This window comes from Cucurbita pepo, chromosome LG01 (assembly GCF_002806865.2).
Source record: "Cucurbita pepo subsp. pepo cultivar mu-cu-16 chromosome LG01, ASM280686v2, whole genome shotgun sequence".
In the NCBI taxonomy this organism is placed as follows: domain Eukaryota; kingdom Viridiplantae; phylum Streptophyta; class Magnoliopsida; order Cucurbitales; family Cucurbitaceae; genus Cucurbita; species Cucurbita pepo.
In genome coordinates this window covers 16,555,449-16,572,376 of record NC_036638.1, presented here as the reverse complement: position 1 = coordinate 16,572,376, position 16,928 = coordinate 16,555,449, and the positions used below count along the sequence as shown (strand labels likewise).

At 34.6% G+C, this 16,928-nt stretch overlaps 2 protein-coding genes across 6 annotated transcripts; both read right to left on the bottom strand.

The window, feature by feature from the left end:
* Positions 1 to 1,160: 1,160 nt before the first annotated feature.
* Positions 1,161 to 4,658, bottom strand: LOC111789857 (GEM-like protein 7). 2 transcript variants are annotated; one of them, XM_023670575.1, is made up of 5 exons: positions 4,524 to 4,658; positions 2,594 to 2,894; positions 2,426 to 2,506; positions 1,665 to 1,939; positions 1,161 to 1,570 (listed from the first exon to the last, which is right to left on the bottom strand). In XM_023670575.1, exons 2-5 carry the CDS (start codon positions 2,739 to 2,741, stop codon positions 1,385 to 1,387), a joined length of 690 nt encoding a protein of 229 aa, XP_023526343.1. In that variant the 5' UTR covers positions 2,742 to 2,894; positions 4,524 to 4,658; the 3' UTR covers positions 1,161 to 1,384. The 2 variants fall into 2 exon arrangements, with proteins under 2 accessions (XP_023526343.1, XP_023526338.1); XM_023670570.1 differs by lacking the exon at positions 4,524 to 4,658 and having other exon boundaries at positions 2,594 to 3,256.
* A 2,052-nt stretch (positions 4,659 to 6,710) lies between these two features.
* On the bottom strand, positions 6,711 to 10,543 carry LOC111798140 (transcription factor SRM1). Of its 4 annotated transcripts, none has more exons than XM_023681143.1 (4): positions 10,325 to 10,543; positions 9,324 to 9,398; positions 8,612 to 9,220; positions 6,711 to 7,545 (listed from the first exon to the last, which is right to left on the bottom strand). In XM_023681143.1, the coding sequence occupies exons 3-4, from the start codon at positions 8,995 to 8,997 to the stop codon at positions 7,044 to 7,046; spliced, it is 888 nt and encodes a 295-aa protein (XP_023536911.1). In that variant the 5' UTR covers positions 8,998 to 9,220; positions 9,324 to 9,398; positions 10,325 to 10,543; the 3' UTR covers positions 6,711 to 7,043. The 4 variants fall into 4 exon arrangements, with proteins under 4 accessions (XP_023536911.1, XP_023536920.1, XP_023536896.1 ...); XM_023681152.1 differs by lacking the exon at positions 10,325 to 10,543 and adding an exon at positions 10,208 to 10,305; XM_023681128.1 differs by lacking the exon at positions 10,325 to 10,543 and adding an exon at positions 9,705 to 10,157.
* Between the last annotated feature and the right edge of the window lie 6,385 nt (positions 10,544 to 16,928).

Here is a 16,928-nt window from a genome sequence, read left to right as displayed (position 1 = left end):
TACATTTACATAATGGTTAATTATGGCCATAAAGTATGAATGTTACAACTCTTGGAATACCTTTAGTAGTTTCATTTTTTAGGCTATATAAAGCCATGTATGTTGTATTTGTAAGGTAGACTTGGAAAATATATTAAAAGAAGCATTTGTGCTTTTCTTTAGCCAATGACTAAGTTTCTTTGCAATTCTATGTAGTTTAGATTCCATGTATAATCATTCAAGCTCGACATGATCAATCTTGCTTGTGGAGTGATTCGAATCTGAATCAAGTGTTCTTGCCTTGAGATATTCGATCAACAAGGTAATCCGAATCTTATTCCCCTTGTATTGATTCCTTATCTTATCATTTTGACTCCACGATTATCTCTCGTATGCTCAAATGATACGTTCTTAGATCGGATTTCCCCTCAAAAGTTTTAACTTTACTCTTGAAGTATCTAAGATCACTTCAGTTACATTTGAAAGGATTATCTTTTCTCGTACATGTTAAGGAGAGAGCGTTAGTGTTCTAAACTTAGTTGGAAGGCATTCTAGCTTCAAAGGCAAGTGAGATTTGATCGGTCTGGCCTCGGGTTGTAGATCAAGTGGACATTGAATTGCGTCATAACAGCTGCAATGGATGCCCCCCTTTATATCTCTTCCACCTCACTGCTCAATAAAAGAAGAATGGACTCTGAAATACTCCTCTCGCCTCTTACAGTCTTTTCTTTACTTCCTCTTATAAGTATGATTCGAGCATTCATGCTAGTAGATCAAATCGTGGGTTCTCATCCTCAATATTGAGAGAGGCGAGTAAGTCGGCTAGTTGAAACGTAGTAACGTTGGGTGGATTTTTTTTACTTCGATAAAATTTGAAGTTTTGTTCGTAACGTTAGAAAGTCAACGACAAGTTAGTGGTGTTTGTGGAATGACTTCAAATATCAAAGTTAGGATAAACTATAAGAGGCGACATGTTTGGAAGTTGGGAGGAGAATTAACAATCTTATATAAGCTTAAAATGTGAACTTACGTGAGACCCCATGTCGGCGATACGTAACAAGTCAAAGTAGATAATATCTGCTAACAGTGAATTTAGGCCGTTACAAATGATATCAGAACCAGTCATTGGACAGTGTGCCAGTGAGAACGCTAGGTCTCTTTGAGTTAGCTTTCGGTCGAAATTTCAAGTGACAAAAACAATCATTTGCATTTCCATGCTCAAATAGACATCCAAAGTTCAAAACTAAGACCAAGTTGAGCCTCTTTCTAATCTTATTTCACCAACTAAACCAATCATTCATAAACAGGATTTGTACAATTGAGTAAATTGTATAGTGAACTTTTCCTCCCAGTTCAAATGGTGGAGGGGACAAAGAACATTTCTGCAGCAATCTCTTCCAAGCATCTAGCAGTTCTTGCATTCTTGAGAGATCAAATTTTGAAGATATTGAAGAGTTTTGTGATAATTTAAGAACCCCATGAACCAGAACTCAAAATTATCAACTGTAACTATTTCTATGTACTTCTGTGAAGGCTTCTTCACATTCTCACTCTCATTGATTCTCTCTATTTTTCCTACTGGAATCACTACCTGCAGAACACAAACATTTCTTTCGAGATTTAGCACAGAGAAAGAAAGAAGACGACGACGACGATGACGACGAAGAACAAGAAAGCAACCATACCTTGTAATGGAATCGAATTAGCTCTCCTGCGGAGGAAGAAACTTTGATGGATCTGTCACTGCAGAAGGCAATCTTATCTGTGGATATGAAGAGCAGACCTGCAATGGGTCCAGCTGTGGTTGACAGATAGCATTGAGCAGCCTTCAACAATTTCTCGCTATCTCCATCACTAAACAATTGCTTGTATATTTTTCTCAAACCACCTACTTGAAGAATTCTAGCTCCTAAGCTCAACTTTCCCTTAACAATTTCTGAGATGTTGGATCCCAATCTCACTGCAGTTCAATAAACAGGAAAGTTTCTATCAAATTTCCATGCCAAATAGCTCACTTGGATGTTGTAATAAATAAACAAAAGAAAAACTTAGTTATTATCCCAATTCTCGTCCACCGCTAGCAGATAGGGAGAGGTTTCCACACCCTTATAATGAATGTTTCGTTGTCCTGTCCAACCGACGTGGGATCTCACAATCCACCTCTATTGGGGGCCGAGTGTCCTCGCTGGCACACCGCTTGATGCCTGGCTTTGATATCATTTGTAACAGCTCAAGCCCACTGCTAGTAGATATTGTCCTCTTTGGGCTTTTCCTTTCGGGTTTCCTCTCAAGGTTTTTAAAACACGTCTACTAGGGAGAGGTTTACATACCCTTATAAAGAATGTTTCGTTCCTCTCTCCAACCAACGTGGGATCTCACATTAGCACCATATCAAAGCGTTTGACACTCTTAATAAGAAACTAATAAAGTAGAACAATGAACTCACCATGTTCTCGGACTCCATGTGCAAACTTGTCTGCTTTTTTACCAAGCTTATTCACCCTGCTGAGCACTGAAATTTTACTACCTGCAAAATGAAGACTATTCTCAATCCAAAAGTCCATTTCTTGCTCATCATTCATTTGTCAAGCCAAGAGTAGGGGGGGTTTCTTACATTGTTTTGATGGATATTTACCATCTGAGGGGGAAATGTTGTACTGGCCAGCAAGATCAGGTAAGATTCTTTTAACCGATTGCTCGACCTGCAATGCTGCTGAGCCAAGTGGAAATCCAATAACATGTCTATGCAGTGAAGCTTCCATATTCGAATATTGATAAAGAAAACTCGGCAATACAAAATGCTCTTGCTTTGAGCGGCTTGAACTCTGCAGCCACTCACCTAGGATGTTCTTCAATAGCAATAAGCAGGGGAAGAGATGTTTGCTTGATGCCTAGTGTATCATTCTTTGATTCTCCTAATACATTTAAAGGGGTCGAAAATTGTTGGTGAATCTTACTTTTCTATTGTCCGAGTCATCCAATGTGCATCAGAAAAAAATAAAGTTATGCAAATTGGGAAAAAGAAAAGGGGATCTTAGGTTTAGTAACTTTAGAAAAAAGAAAAACTGAATGCATTTTTTAATATCTTCTATCTCCCTAAAACGCTTCTGAAGAAAGGCTAGTTTCTTGGAGTTATAAGAATATGAAAGCCGATGGTCTCGGTACATTGCAGAAGTGCTGAGTGTAAGTAAGTATAACGAGGATGTAAGAAACTACGACTCTCCATAATGGTATGATATTGTCCACTTTTAGCATAAGCTCGAGGCTTTGCTTTTAGTTTCCCCAAAAGGCCTCGTTTCCATAATCTACCCCTTAATTAGCCAATGTGGGAGTCCCTCCCAACAATCCTTTCTTCAAACAAAGTACACCATAGAGCCTCCCTTGAGGCCTATGGAGCCCTCGAACAACATCCTCTTACTCGAGGCTCGACTCCTTCTCTAGAGCCTCGAACAAAATACACTATTTGTTCGACACTTGAGTCACTTTTGACTACATTTTCGAGGCTCAGAATTTTTTTGTTCGACATTTGAGGATTCTATTGACATGGCTAAGTTAAAGGCATGACTCTGATACCATGTTAGGAATTACGAACCTCCACAATGGTATGATATTGTCCACTTTGAGCTTAAACTCTCGTGACTTTGTTTTTAGTTTCTTTGCACTACCGAAAAAGGACCTTACCGAGCGGATCCACTAAAGCTCAAGGAAACAAGAGAGTAATAGTTCAACAACACGTGAGGATTTCAGCCTCAACCTTTTAGTTGGATAATTATGACTTAACAAGTTAAGTTATCCTCACGTACCTCTTATTTAAAACATCTATTACCATGAATTATGGCGACACGAAAATTGTTCAGGTTTCTTAACGAACTCCCACTCGCACCCCCGAAAAAAGTTGATAAAATAAATAAGAAGAAGAAAGTATAGAAAAAGCTAGCTATTGAAAATAGATCCCAAGACAACTTTTGAATCATAGCACTATAGATTCCTACTTTCCCTCAATTTGAAATGGTGTGAGGCTATGATTTTCAACTTTTTGAGCTGGCATATTGGCTTTCTGATGCCAGCTTACTTTCCATACCAGCATAAAGAAAAGGTAAGGAAGGTCCATGTAAAACCCAACTGGTAAAACCAACACCTATCACATGCTAAAAGGCATAACGGACGCATAATTTTACCAGAAACGAAGATTGATATTATGTTTACAGTACAAAATCTCAGTTGAATTGCCTAACATAACTGCTGCTTTCTCCTTCTCTGACTCACGCAGCATCAAAAGAACTCGTAAGCATCAGTGAAGGTGAAAAAAAAGTACCAGGACTTTCATCAAACACATGGTGTGCAAGATCCCAAAAGATAAATTTCTGTTCCATTGTGGACATTCAGGAAATCCCACTTTAATCTTAGTTCATCAAACAGTCTTAATGGGTCCTGAGCGTTAGAAACAGCTAGAAAAAGTAAAAGAAACAAATCCATGGAGGATTTCAAGTCGGCAGGTCAAAAGATGATGAAAAAAAGGGTGAAGGGAGAGACAAATTCACGACCTTATTAAAGAAGATCAGGAGGGTCCCCTCGTCGATTTGGAAAGCTAGAAGATTCAAGTAGATCATGTAGTAAGCATCCTTTTCTGTGAATCATTTGCGCGTATATTTGTCTATCTTGAGCTGTAAAATGAACGAACAAAACAAGAAGAATGTAACCAAATTCTGCCTTGGATTATGACAGATTTAGGCCCATTTACTTGACAAATGGCTAAGAATCTGAACTTCACTAATGAAAATGAAAATAATTCTCAATAACTCCATTGCCATTGCCAGCAGATATTATTCGTTTTGTCTAGTTACGTATCGTCGTGTTTTTAATTTTATTTGGTTGAGTTTATGATGTAACGGATCGAGTCCACTACTAGTAGATATTGTCTGCTTCGACCCGTTACGTATCGTCATCAGCCTCACAGTTTTAAAATATGTATACTAAAGAGAGGTTTTCACACCCTTCTAGAAATGCTTCATTAATCTCTAATAAATGCGATATCTCAGAATCTACCCCTAGAGAGTCAAGCGTCCTCGTTGGCACGTCACCCCATATCTGACTCTAATACTATTGATAACAGCTCAAGTCCACCGCTAATAGACATATTGTCAGTCTCACGGATTTGAAACACATCTACTATGGGGAGAGTTTAGTCCTACTTCAACCAGTGTCTCACACTACCCACTGACGCGCTATGATACCATTTGTAACGGCCCGAATCCAACAATGGTAGATATTATCAGCTTCGGCCTGTTACGTATCGTCGTTAGTTTCATGGTTTTAAAACGTATCTACTATGGAGAGGTTTTCATGCTCTTATAAAGAATATTATGTTTCTCTCTAATCCGCGTGGAATCTCGCATGTGTTCGAGTTAATTTNTATATATATATATATATATATATATATATATATATATATTAATAATAATAAAAAAAAACAACAGATGTCAAAATTATGTTAAGTTTGAAGTGTTCGAGACAATTTAAAAAAAAGATTATAAGGATAATTATATAAATTTAATGTTTAAAAAGAAGATGAATCTTGTCGTTTTAATTCATTAAAACGAAATTAACGATGAGTCATATAAAAATGGGTATATTTTATAATAAAAAGCACATCATTCCAAAATAAATGTAATATAATAATTAATCAGATGAGCCATTATTTATAGTTAAATAGTATTTAATTTATTGCTTTGTTATTTAATAATGATGTATGTTTAAAGTGGAAAATATATTATTAATATAAATTATTATTTTTTTTTATTGATTTGAGTAATTCATAAATGATTTTTTTAAAGGAAAATAAAAAAACAATTATAACATTAATTCTTGTCGTTCTTGTCCTCAAATTCTTGCAACTGAACATGACTCGGGGTACCAACCAAAAGTTAGAACATATTAATTTAGCTCGTTTTTGTCCTCATATTCTAGCAACTTAATATGCTTCGGGATACCACTCATCCCAGTCCTCAAATTCTTGCAACGGAACATGTTTCGAGGCATCAACAACAAAAAATTAAAACATATTAATTTAGCTTGTTTTTGTCCTGAGATTCTAGCAATTGAACATGTTTCGAGATAGCAAAACAAACTAGAACACATTAATTCCACTCACTCCTGTCCTCAAGAATCTTGCAACTAAACATGCTTCGAGATATCAGCAAAAAAAATTAGAACACATTAATCCCGCTTGTCATCGTCCTAAGATTCTTGTAATTGAACATGCTTCAGGATATCAGAAAAAAAAAATTATAACACATTAATTCCACTCGTTCCCGTCCTCGCACGTTTGAACTCTTTACCAAATTAAAAGGTAGTTTTTGCATCCATTCAGGCCGTTTTCAAATTTTCACAAACTTTTAGTTGATGCCGATCAATTCATAGTAATAGAAAAAATGGCAACATGCCAAATATTGTTCTAAGCTCAACAAAGGTCGGGGAAAAAAGATCTAACTTTCGACTTTTAACACAAATAACAAGTGACTTGTCTACAAATTTAGGGTAAGATTGACCACTCAATCGAACCTATAATAGGTTGTCACCGACACGAGCAGTCNAAAAAAAAAAAAAAAAAAAAAAAAAAAAAAAAAAATCAACACCAAATGAAAGTAAAAATGATGTCTCAGCTCCCAGCTCTTCCTTATTTTCTCAGAAACAGTATGGAAACAGCAATGAACACTGGAGAAGACAAGAAGAACACAAGATCCAAACATTGATTCTGCTTTGTAATGAAATGATTAAATCTTAAACTTTATGAACATGGCTTCAAAGTTTAGCAACAAAAATAGTTCTACCTATGACAATTTTCACCCACAAAACACAGAGACAGAGAGACAGAAGATGTCCTATTCATTCATAACTGCTAACCACTTTTTGTTCCATAAGCTGCCTAATGCCTATACAGAAACTTATAAATTTCCTCCACTGTGGCTTTTATTTTTCCATTGCCAATGAGAGAAGATGATCCAAAGAAAGGTTTTAAAACAAAAAAAATGGCATTCCCAGCATCTAATCATTTGTATATTATTTTACCTATGAGCAGATGTGTGTGGCATCGGATATGTCATCGGACCCATGTTTACAGGTGCACCGGGAACCACCGTGCCGGGCACTGGGGCTCGAACCCCATACGCCATGTGAGCTGGAGCAGGGATATTGACAGGGGTGCCAACAGCTGAGACGACTGGTCCGCCCACTGGCTGTCCAATGGTTGGACCACCATACATTCCCACACCAGGAGGACCAGCTGCAGGTTGAGGAGGCTGTTTTGTTGGTTTTCCAGAAGGAGCTGCTACAGAGCCATTTGCTTGACCGGTGATCGGTCCTTGGGCGGCTGAGACATCTCCGTTTGTGACACTAGTGATATCGTGGATACTGGATCGCCTCCTTTCTTTGTTCATTGAGTTCAAACGGATGAAGTATTTTTGTGCATGGCTCGCCACTTGCGTCGGTGTTCTTGTGACTACGAAGTTTCGAGATATGCTCCGCCAGTCTCCTTTCCCATATTTATCGAGACCAAGTAGAAACAATCTGTGTTGTCAAGCATGGAGGAGATTAAAAACGACATAATGAAAAACAAAAGATAAACATGCAATTTTGAACAGCCAACACACGGCCAGTCAACGATGTTGGACACAACATTGAACGCATCGACTAGTATCAAATCACTATGACACGACAACAGAAGACATTTTTCCAACGAGCTTCCAATAACACGATGTATCAGTCAACCAAATGAAACTATATCAAATGAATTTCTTTCGGTATTAAGAATCACAAAACATGCATCTCCCTCGAAGAGCTCTCCAAAGAACAGAATTCCAAAGATCAGAGATACGAAACCAAACCTAAACCGAAACTACATAATGAAGGAAACATTTTGTAATGGGAACTCTTTACAAAGTAGGATTTTCTTGGTTAGCAAGTGCAGGAATTTGAACCTCTGACCTTTTGGTCGAGAATTCCGTTCCTGTTCATATCTCATAGATTACCTACTCGACCTCAAAAACTCCCTCTTGGTGCAAGTTTTCGTATGCACTAGATGGTGTCTAACTTGCTGATTTCGGGTTTGATTACAGCAACCTTAGCTAGAAAGATCAGAATTTACAACACTTAGGATTTAGATGCGGTCGGGATACATAAGAACTAAGAAGCAGACTTATCACAATAAGATCGAAAATGTTATCATACAATTTCAACAAAAGCAGGATGATTTCAACCAAGATATGTGATGTGATTTCAGAAGGGTATGAAGAAATTAATTCTATTCTAACAACTCAGCAGATCGAACGAAAATCGAAAAATAGACATATCCATTGCCATATATATGACTCATTTAAGGAAAGTGATAATGAAGAACAACCAAGGTATCCTAAATAGGAACTTAGGATGGGACCGGTCTAACTCGATTAGGCTACGGTAATAGAATTTTTCAGTCGTGAAAACAAGAAGATATTAATGTCTCAAGTAGAAAGAAACAAAAACGATTCGTTTAATGTAACAGTATCTGTACTTTTGACTTTATTAAGAGATCATATCACAGCTTATTTATACGAAGGACGAGGAGAGAAGAGTAAACATAAAACAATCGATTCACCTGTGTTCATCCTCTGTCCAAGCAATCCCTTTACGACGTTCCTGATCCGACCTCGAAGTCTTACTTCCATGATTTGAATCACCATTACAGTGCCCAAAATGGCCATTTTTCTTAGTCGTTCCTTCATCACCAGCATGGCTAGCCGAACCATCTGAAGAAGAACTATAAGAAGGAAGAGGCACACACCCCGATTCGATTAGATTCACATCCTCAACTAAGAGCTCATAATGATGTTTAATCTCTTCTACAGTTTTTCCCGGTACATCGGCTGCAATTTTCTCCCAACGATCCGAATCATCCTCGGGATGACTAGCAAGTGCATTCTCAAATGCCTTATCCTGTTCTAAACTCCACAAGGAGCTACTTCCAGCTTCATCAACAGTCATCTGGCTTCGTTTAAGTAACCCAAGCAGAATCAGCCACCAGAAGAACAAGAACAAAAGAACCAACTTAACCCTTATGTTCTACAATCTAGATTTCTAATCTACACACTATTTTTTTCGTTCTAAATCTAAGATTGAGCTTCCAAAACTCGGGATTTCGTTGTATCTCAAGCAGATGCAACCGATAATAGATACACGGTTCGGGGAAGCTTTTAACGCTCAGATCCTGAAGAATTCGTCAAATTCAGGGAGACGAAAACACAAAGAGAAAGCGCGAAATAAGCTGAAACCAGAGAGCAGCCTAGAGAAAGGAAAAAAGTAACAAAAACCTGTAAAGTAGAAGAGGATTCTCAGTGTTGATTTGCTCCACAGCACAAGAACTCGACTCTTGTGAACCAGCTGACCTATTGGAAGAACGAAAAGGCAACAGAGTTCAGTTGTACCATGAGAAATATCTGAATGTCATAATATCAAAAGATAAAATATAATAATAATAATAATAATAATAATAAAATAAATTGTCAGTTTTCCGTGAGGCAATGGAAATTAATGCATTCATGATATAAACAAAGTGGTAATTAAGGCTTTGAATTGCGAAATTTGAAAGTGACATTTGAAGGTAACAAACAAAGAGGGAACAACCCAGAAAGTCCATGAGAGATAAGAAAAAGGAGTATTCTGATAGATAACAAAACAAAAAACTCAATTACCAAAGGCAAACAGCTCACAAAGCTTTTTAACAGTTGAGGCCCACCATGGTTTATCCTTTCCATATCAGATTCTAACCATTCAACGCCCATTTTTACAGCAAATCAAAGCTTCTACTTAAACAGAAAGGGTTGGAATGATTTGGGGGAAGAACAAAATTGAACCCAGCTTGAATCTATGAAAGAGGAGTAAGGATTTGCTTGAAATTGATATCGATTTTGATGAACTAAGATCAGAAGCGGCTTAAACTCCACAAAATCCACTTCTTATTCCTCGAAATAGCTCGAGAAACGATTGATTTGAAGAACAGAACAAGAAAAAAAGGAGGAAAACCACCTCGATACCCTGTTGTTCTTGCTCTAAAAGCCACAGAAAACAGTGATCGAAAGGGGAAATCGAAGGATTACCAAAAGAAATAAACAGAGATCATAATCACCACGAAGATTTAGACAGTTTAACCGACAATCCAGAAGAAAAAAAACAATGAAATCCAGTATTAGTTTACCTAGAAAAGTAAGAATCCGAGCTGAAATGTCCAAATTACTCCACCAAAATCAGTAAAAAAGCGGGAAAACAACAAAAACCTAAGAAACGTAGAGCTTAATTACAGCCACTATCTTACATTTCACTGCAAGTTTCACGCATAAATTGAAGAAAAGACAAAAGAATGGCAGAATTCGAATCCAAAGAGAAATAAGTGGGAGAGTCCAAATTCAGATAAACACCCAAAAAAGGATGAAATGAAAAGAAAAGATGAAAAATAGCATGGTGTTAATGAATTGATTGGGGGTTGAAAGGGGGAGAAAAACCCTAAAAAAAAATGTTGAAAAATTACAAGGGCAGAGAACGAAATTAGTAAAGAAAATGATGGGTGAAGTTGAGAAATTACACACAAGTGAAGAGGAGAAGGAACAGTGAAGAATGGGGTTTCTTGGTCCCATTCTCATCACCTACTTTGCTACAATCCATACAGCGAGGATTGAAAAAGGCTCACCTCAAGTTGACAAAACACCAGAATCTGAATGAATACTCATTAAATATCTGACACATCAAAAAGAAAAACAAGACAGAGAAAGTAGAGAGAGAAGTAGAACAATTGAATTTTCTTTTCTTTTCTTTTCTTTTCTTTTCTTTTCTTTTCTTTTCTTTTCTTTTCTTTTCTTTTCTTTTCTTTTCTTTTCTTTTCTTTTCTTTTCTTTTCTTTTCTTTTCTTTTCTTTTCTTTTCTTTTCTTTTCTTTTCTTTTCTTTTCTTTTCTTTTCTTTTCTTTTCTTTTCTTTTCTTTTCTTTTCTTTTCTTTTCTTTTCTTTTCTTTTCTTTTCTTTTCTTTTCTTTTCTTTTCTTTTCTTTTCTTTTCTTTTCTTTTCTTTTCTTTTCTTTTCTTTTCTTTTCTTTTCTTTTCTTTTCTTTTCTTTTCTTTTCTTTTCTTTTCTTTTCTTTTCTTTTCTTTTCTTTTCTTTTCTTTTCTTTTCTTTTCTTTTCTTTTCTTTTCTTTTCTTTTCTTTTCTTTTCTTTTCTTTTCTTTTCTTTTCTTTTCTTTTCTTTTCTTTTCTTCCAAACACAAAACTATAAATGAAATCAAATCAAATCAAATTAATAAACCAATCCACCAACCAACCCTGAATAATTTCCAAACTTGGGTGGGGGATGTCATTAGATTTCTCGGATGGACCCGAGTTTCTCGATTTTTTATTAACCTTTCTTGAAGCGTTTTAAAGAAAATTCAAAAGGGAAAGTCGAGAAATAACAATATCTGCTAGCGATGGGATTAGTCCATCGAAAAAGAAGGTGCACATTTGACAGTGACTTATTCTCAGGATCACTCTCGTTTAGGTGTGGTAGCGTTTATGATTATGTATGTGAGTCAGTCATAAATAACTTTAGAATCCCGACACACATACATAATCATATACGCGAGAGAGTAACTCCGTGCATAGTAACTAAAATACATATGTGAGCTAACGATAAAGGACTGTATCGTTGCTAGAGGTAGCTGGTAAGAGTCTCATTGTAGTATCATTATAAACATAGGCACATAATTGTACATGATCATAATTATCATGCAATTCGCTTTTAAAGTTGTGTTTGTTGCTTATTCGCTTTTAGCCTGTAATATTGATTTTTTTTTTTTTTTCTAATTGTTTTCAATGTATTTTTTCGCTCACGTTTTATAAAACATGTTGTGTCAAACGTGACTCGATGCTTGATCATATGTCTGAAAAGTTCGATTTCACCGCTCTTGATCCGCTCACAAATTGGAGAAAAGAAACCAAATTAGACGAGTTGAACAAGATCAGTCCGATTAGGTGAACCAGTCGAACTGGTCGAATCAAACCGGTTGAGATCTTACCAATTATACTATCCACACATTCATCTTCTTTGATCGTTCTCTAGCGATAATTCAATCCTTACAGTGAAGACCTACCACAACACACGAGCGACTTCAATAGTGTAAACGACTATCACATAACGAAAGGGACAAAAAATCCAAACAAGTACAACCGTGAAGAAATAATGAGATTATTCTAAAGAAACACATTTGGATTATCTCAACCGCTCACAGTCGTGTTCTAGTCATAACCTCGTAATCTACATCCAATTTTTTTCAAACTTTCCCGTCAAGCTCATAAACATCCGGTGAGATCCGTTTTTCTTCTTAAGACTTTCTTTATACAATAAGGTAAATTTGTATTGACGTTCATCAAGGATTTAATGGAATCTTTACACATTAAACACCAGACAGAATCTTAATCGAGAATCGAAGGATCAAAAACGTGTTTTATCCTCGAATCGAAGCGAGCTAAAAAGGAAGCGAAACCCATCACCCGAATCGAACACAAAAAGGTAACATTTTAGAAAGTGGGTCAATACACCACCATCGGCATGATACGGGATAAAGGTGAAGAAGAAGGCATTGGAGGAGTTGGGCAAGTTGCATAGAGCTAAGAAATAGACCAATAATTGGTGAGCTGATGAACAAGTGGTCAAATTTCATGGACTAACCAAAGCACATGCCTGCCTTCCTTTTGCCTTCTCATTTTCAATATTTTTAATGTCTTTATCTTTGTTCTTGGATTGAATTGGATTCTCTCCATTAAATTAATCATTAACAATGGATTAGTGTTAATTTGTATTAGTTTATACCCGTGCAGTTCTTAATTCGTTTGTCGATCTACGTGTCTGTAACGACTCAGATTCACCGCTAGCAGATATTGTCCTCTTTGAGCTTTAAAGCGTATGTTAGGGGAAGGTTTTCACACCCTTATAAATGTCCTCCTTGGACTTTAAAGCGTCTACTAGAGGAAGGTTTCCACACCACTATAAATGGTGTTTTGTTCTCCTCCCCAACCAATGTGGATCATCACAATCCACCCCCCCCTTCGGAGCCTAGCGTCCTTGACACTCTTTCCTTCCTCCAATTGATATGAGACCGCTACCAAATCCACACCCCCCCCCCTTCGGGGCCAGCATCCTTATTGGCACATCACCTCATGTCTACCCCTGGGGACAGCAAGAAAGCTGGCACATCGTCCGGTGTCTGGCTCTAATACCATTTGTCTACCAAATCTACCCCCATTCGGGGCCAGCATCCTTACTGGCACATTGCCTCGTGTCTACCCCCTGGGGACAGCAAGAAAGCTGACACATCGTCTGGTGATTAGTTTTGATACCATTTGTAACGACCTAGATCCATTGCTAGTAGATATTGTCCTCTTTGAGATTTTCCTTTCGGGCTTCCCTTCAAAGCTTTAAAACGCGCCTAGGGAAGGTTTCCACACCCTTATAGGTGTTTTGTTCTCCTCTCCAACCAATATGGGATATGACAGTATATGAAAAATTCCACTAAATTTTTTGAATATTTTTTTTAGTGTAGAGTTTATTTTTGTACAAATTTTAAATTAGAGAGACTAAATTGTTAGGACTAAAGGGTTATAAAACTAAATGTATAAAGGCAAAGCGTTACGAACTAAAGTTTAGGATTAAATTGTACGATCATGAAAGTTTAGTAACTAAAAGGGAGGGATTCGAGCTTCTTTTAATCTCGAAAATTTGAAATTAGTGGCATTTTCTTGTAATTTAGCCTAATAAAAGTTGGAGACGAGGTCGGAGATTGAAGCATTATAGCGTCTTTTAATTTATATGACTGAATTTTTTTTTTAAATATTAGGGCAAAATTGAAACTGATAACATTATTATAACATAAAACTCGGAGATAAGAATGAAAAATATTAAGATATATATATATACACGAGAATCTATTCTTTAAAAAGTTTGAATCAACTTTATATTATGCTTATTTTCTGTCGTTATCTTCGACATACCTCAATTTGATCAAAATTGTAACTAAGGATGTCCATATGATCAGATAACCGGACCATCCAAACTATTCAGCCTAAACCATAAAAGTTGGATTGGGTTAGATATTTTGTTTCTTTTTTGGATTTTGTTGAATTTTTTTGGTCGAATAAACCCGACCAACTCAAAAATAGGGTAACAACCAAACCCGACACCACCCTACTTTTAAAAAATATCGAGAATATTTAACGTTCGTAATCAAGATTAGTGTGCATTGTGACTTGTAGATTTTCGATATTTGAATTTTATAAGATTTTAGTGATAAATATAACATGTATTATGAATAAGTAAATTTTTTAAAAAAATAATTATTAATAATAATAATAATCCCCGACCCAATTTGAAAATAGAAGGTTAAGTTTTGAATTCCGTTCAGGTTATTCGAGTCACCAACTCAACTAAACGCCTTACGTTCTCAATCCTATAGTTTGAATATTTTAATAGAATTAGAAAATTATTTTTTGAGACAATAATAATTACATATGCAATGTATAGAATAAATTTTTAAAAAAATGCTTTAAAAAATATATAATTTAATTATTATTTTAAAAAGAATTTAATAAAATATTTAAAAAAATGATTAAAATGGAAATATTAAACAATGTGGTAATATTTATCTAAATTTGGTATGTTAGTAAATTATTGCCAATAAATAATAATAAAGAAGGAAATAACAACTAATTACAAATTAATTTGACATTTTTAGAAATATTTAAATAAATAGCATAATATGTTTTTAAGGAAATTTTAAATTATTACAAAAATAATTTAATCAAAATTTAAAATATAGCATGAATTTTAAATTTAAAAAAAAATTATATTTATTATTATCATTATTATTTAAAATAATCTTATAACAAATACTTATATATATATATATACTTTTTATTTAATATTCCAGGATAGCTTCATTTAATAGCTTATTAAAAATTAGTAACAATAATTAAAATTATTATTATTATTATTATTATTATTATTTTGAGAAAAATAGAGCTAGAAAATATTATTAGCTTAGACCAAGATATTTATGTTTCATTTGGCCCCTAATGTTGTAGCAATTATTTTTTCAATGTTGTACTAAAGTCAAATGTATGGTTCGGGTATTCATGACTCATTAAATAATAAGTAAATAATTTTCGCATGGCCGAATTTGTTCATACCAAAAAATTTAATGTTGATATATAAAAAAAAATAGACATTTATATTTTTAATATGTTGAATTACAAAAATGTCCTTGAAGTTCGTTATTTATTCTAAAAAAAACCTTAATTTTTCAAAATTGTAATATTGCTCTAACATTTCATGAATGTTTCGAAACTACTGATGAATTTGAAAACCCGTTAGAATTTTGGACGAAAAGTCAATGAATCTGAATGTCATTCTTTAAAACGTTAATCCACACGAACATTCTAGTCAATATCATGTTGTTTTGAGTCACTGTAACGCTAATTTTTCGTTTAACATTTTAATTTATTTCGAAACGTTTGTGAAAATTTAAGTAAATAGTATAATACAGTTGATTACATGTCAATACTGATATCTTCCTGCACACCGCTATTAAAATTTTGACAGTTACGAGAGTGAAAGATAAAAAATGAAAATTTAAAACTTATGTTCTTACTCTCAACATTTTAACAGTGATCGTGTAGAATATACGCATTAGATTGCTAATTTATACTAAAATAGACCGACATGTCACTCGCTTTGGAAACATTAATATTAAACCCATAAGGAAGATATGGTTACATATATTAATGTATTAAAGTTATTAAAAAAAAATTGACGTGATGTTGATGTAGGTTGACTTAATGTTCATATGAAAAATAACGATCGACCATAGAAAATTAGAGATTAATAATTAAACTACACGAAGAAATTGAAAATTTCCTTTTTCGTTTGAAGGAGTATTCATTATAAAAAGGGAGAACCACCGAACCCAAGAAAAAGCTATCGAGAAATTAAATCAAAGAAACTAAAGATTACAACCCGAGCAAGCAAGAACAAAAGAACTAAGATGCAACTTAGATTGACGGACGTCAAGATGAACGAGCATGCACGTCTTTTTGAATATGATAAGAAATAGCTCGAGGAGAACGAAGAGCCGACCGATGTAGCTTAGGTTAACAATACGGGACTATCCATAGGTACCGGCATACTATTTCAGGTGTCAATTTCTGTCTAAAATTTTAAAGAATTCATATTTAAATAATAGTTTTAAACGTTTTTAAAATATTAAAGATAATATTTTAAATTTTAAAAAAATAGATAGTAATTTTTTTTTTTACCTTTTTTTTTCAAGGTGAAAATATTACCCTTATATATATATATATATATTTAAATGTACCTTTTTGTCCCTTTCCCCAACTTTTTAGTATTTGCACATGAGTTATTTACTTATAGGTCCTTTTCCCCCAAAAAGTTTACTTTTTAGGACAAAATGTACAATTCCTAAAGAGACCATCATTTCAAATAATAATAATAATAATAATAATAATAATAATAATAATAAATACTGACATTTATGTTATTATTTTTACTATGCAAATTAATTGTATGGTCCAATGAGAAATTGAGGTAATAAAATTAAACAATGACCATGGATTGAAATTAATTTCTTTTTTTTTTATAAAAAAAGTGCCTAAATTAATTAAATAAAATAATTGATGTCGATTTAAATATAATTTGGTAGATGAAAAATTGATAAAATAATGTTCTGATAATGTTATAGAGAAGAGAGAATAAACTAGCTCGATGAAATAAGGAGAATAAGGTGTTTTAACCTAACGAGCTATGCTCGGATCGATAAAGATGGGAAGTAATGTAGTTGCATGGTTCTTCTTGGACACCGTCATTTTAATGTTTGATTAAGTT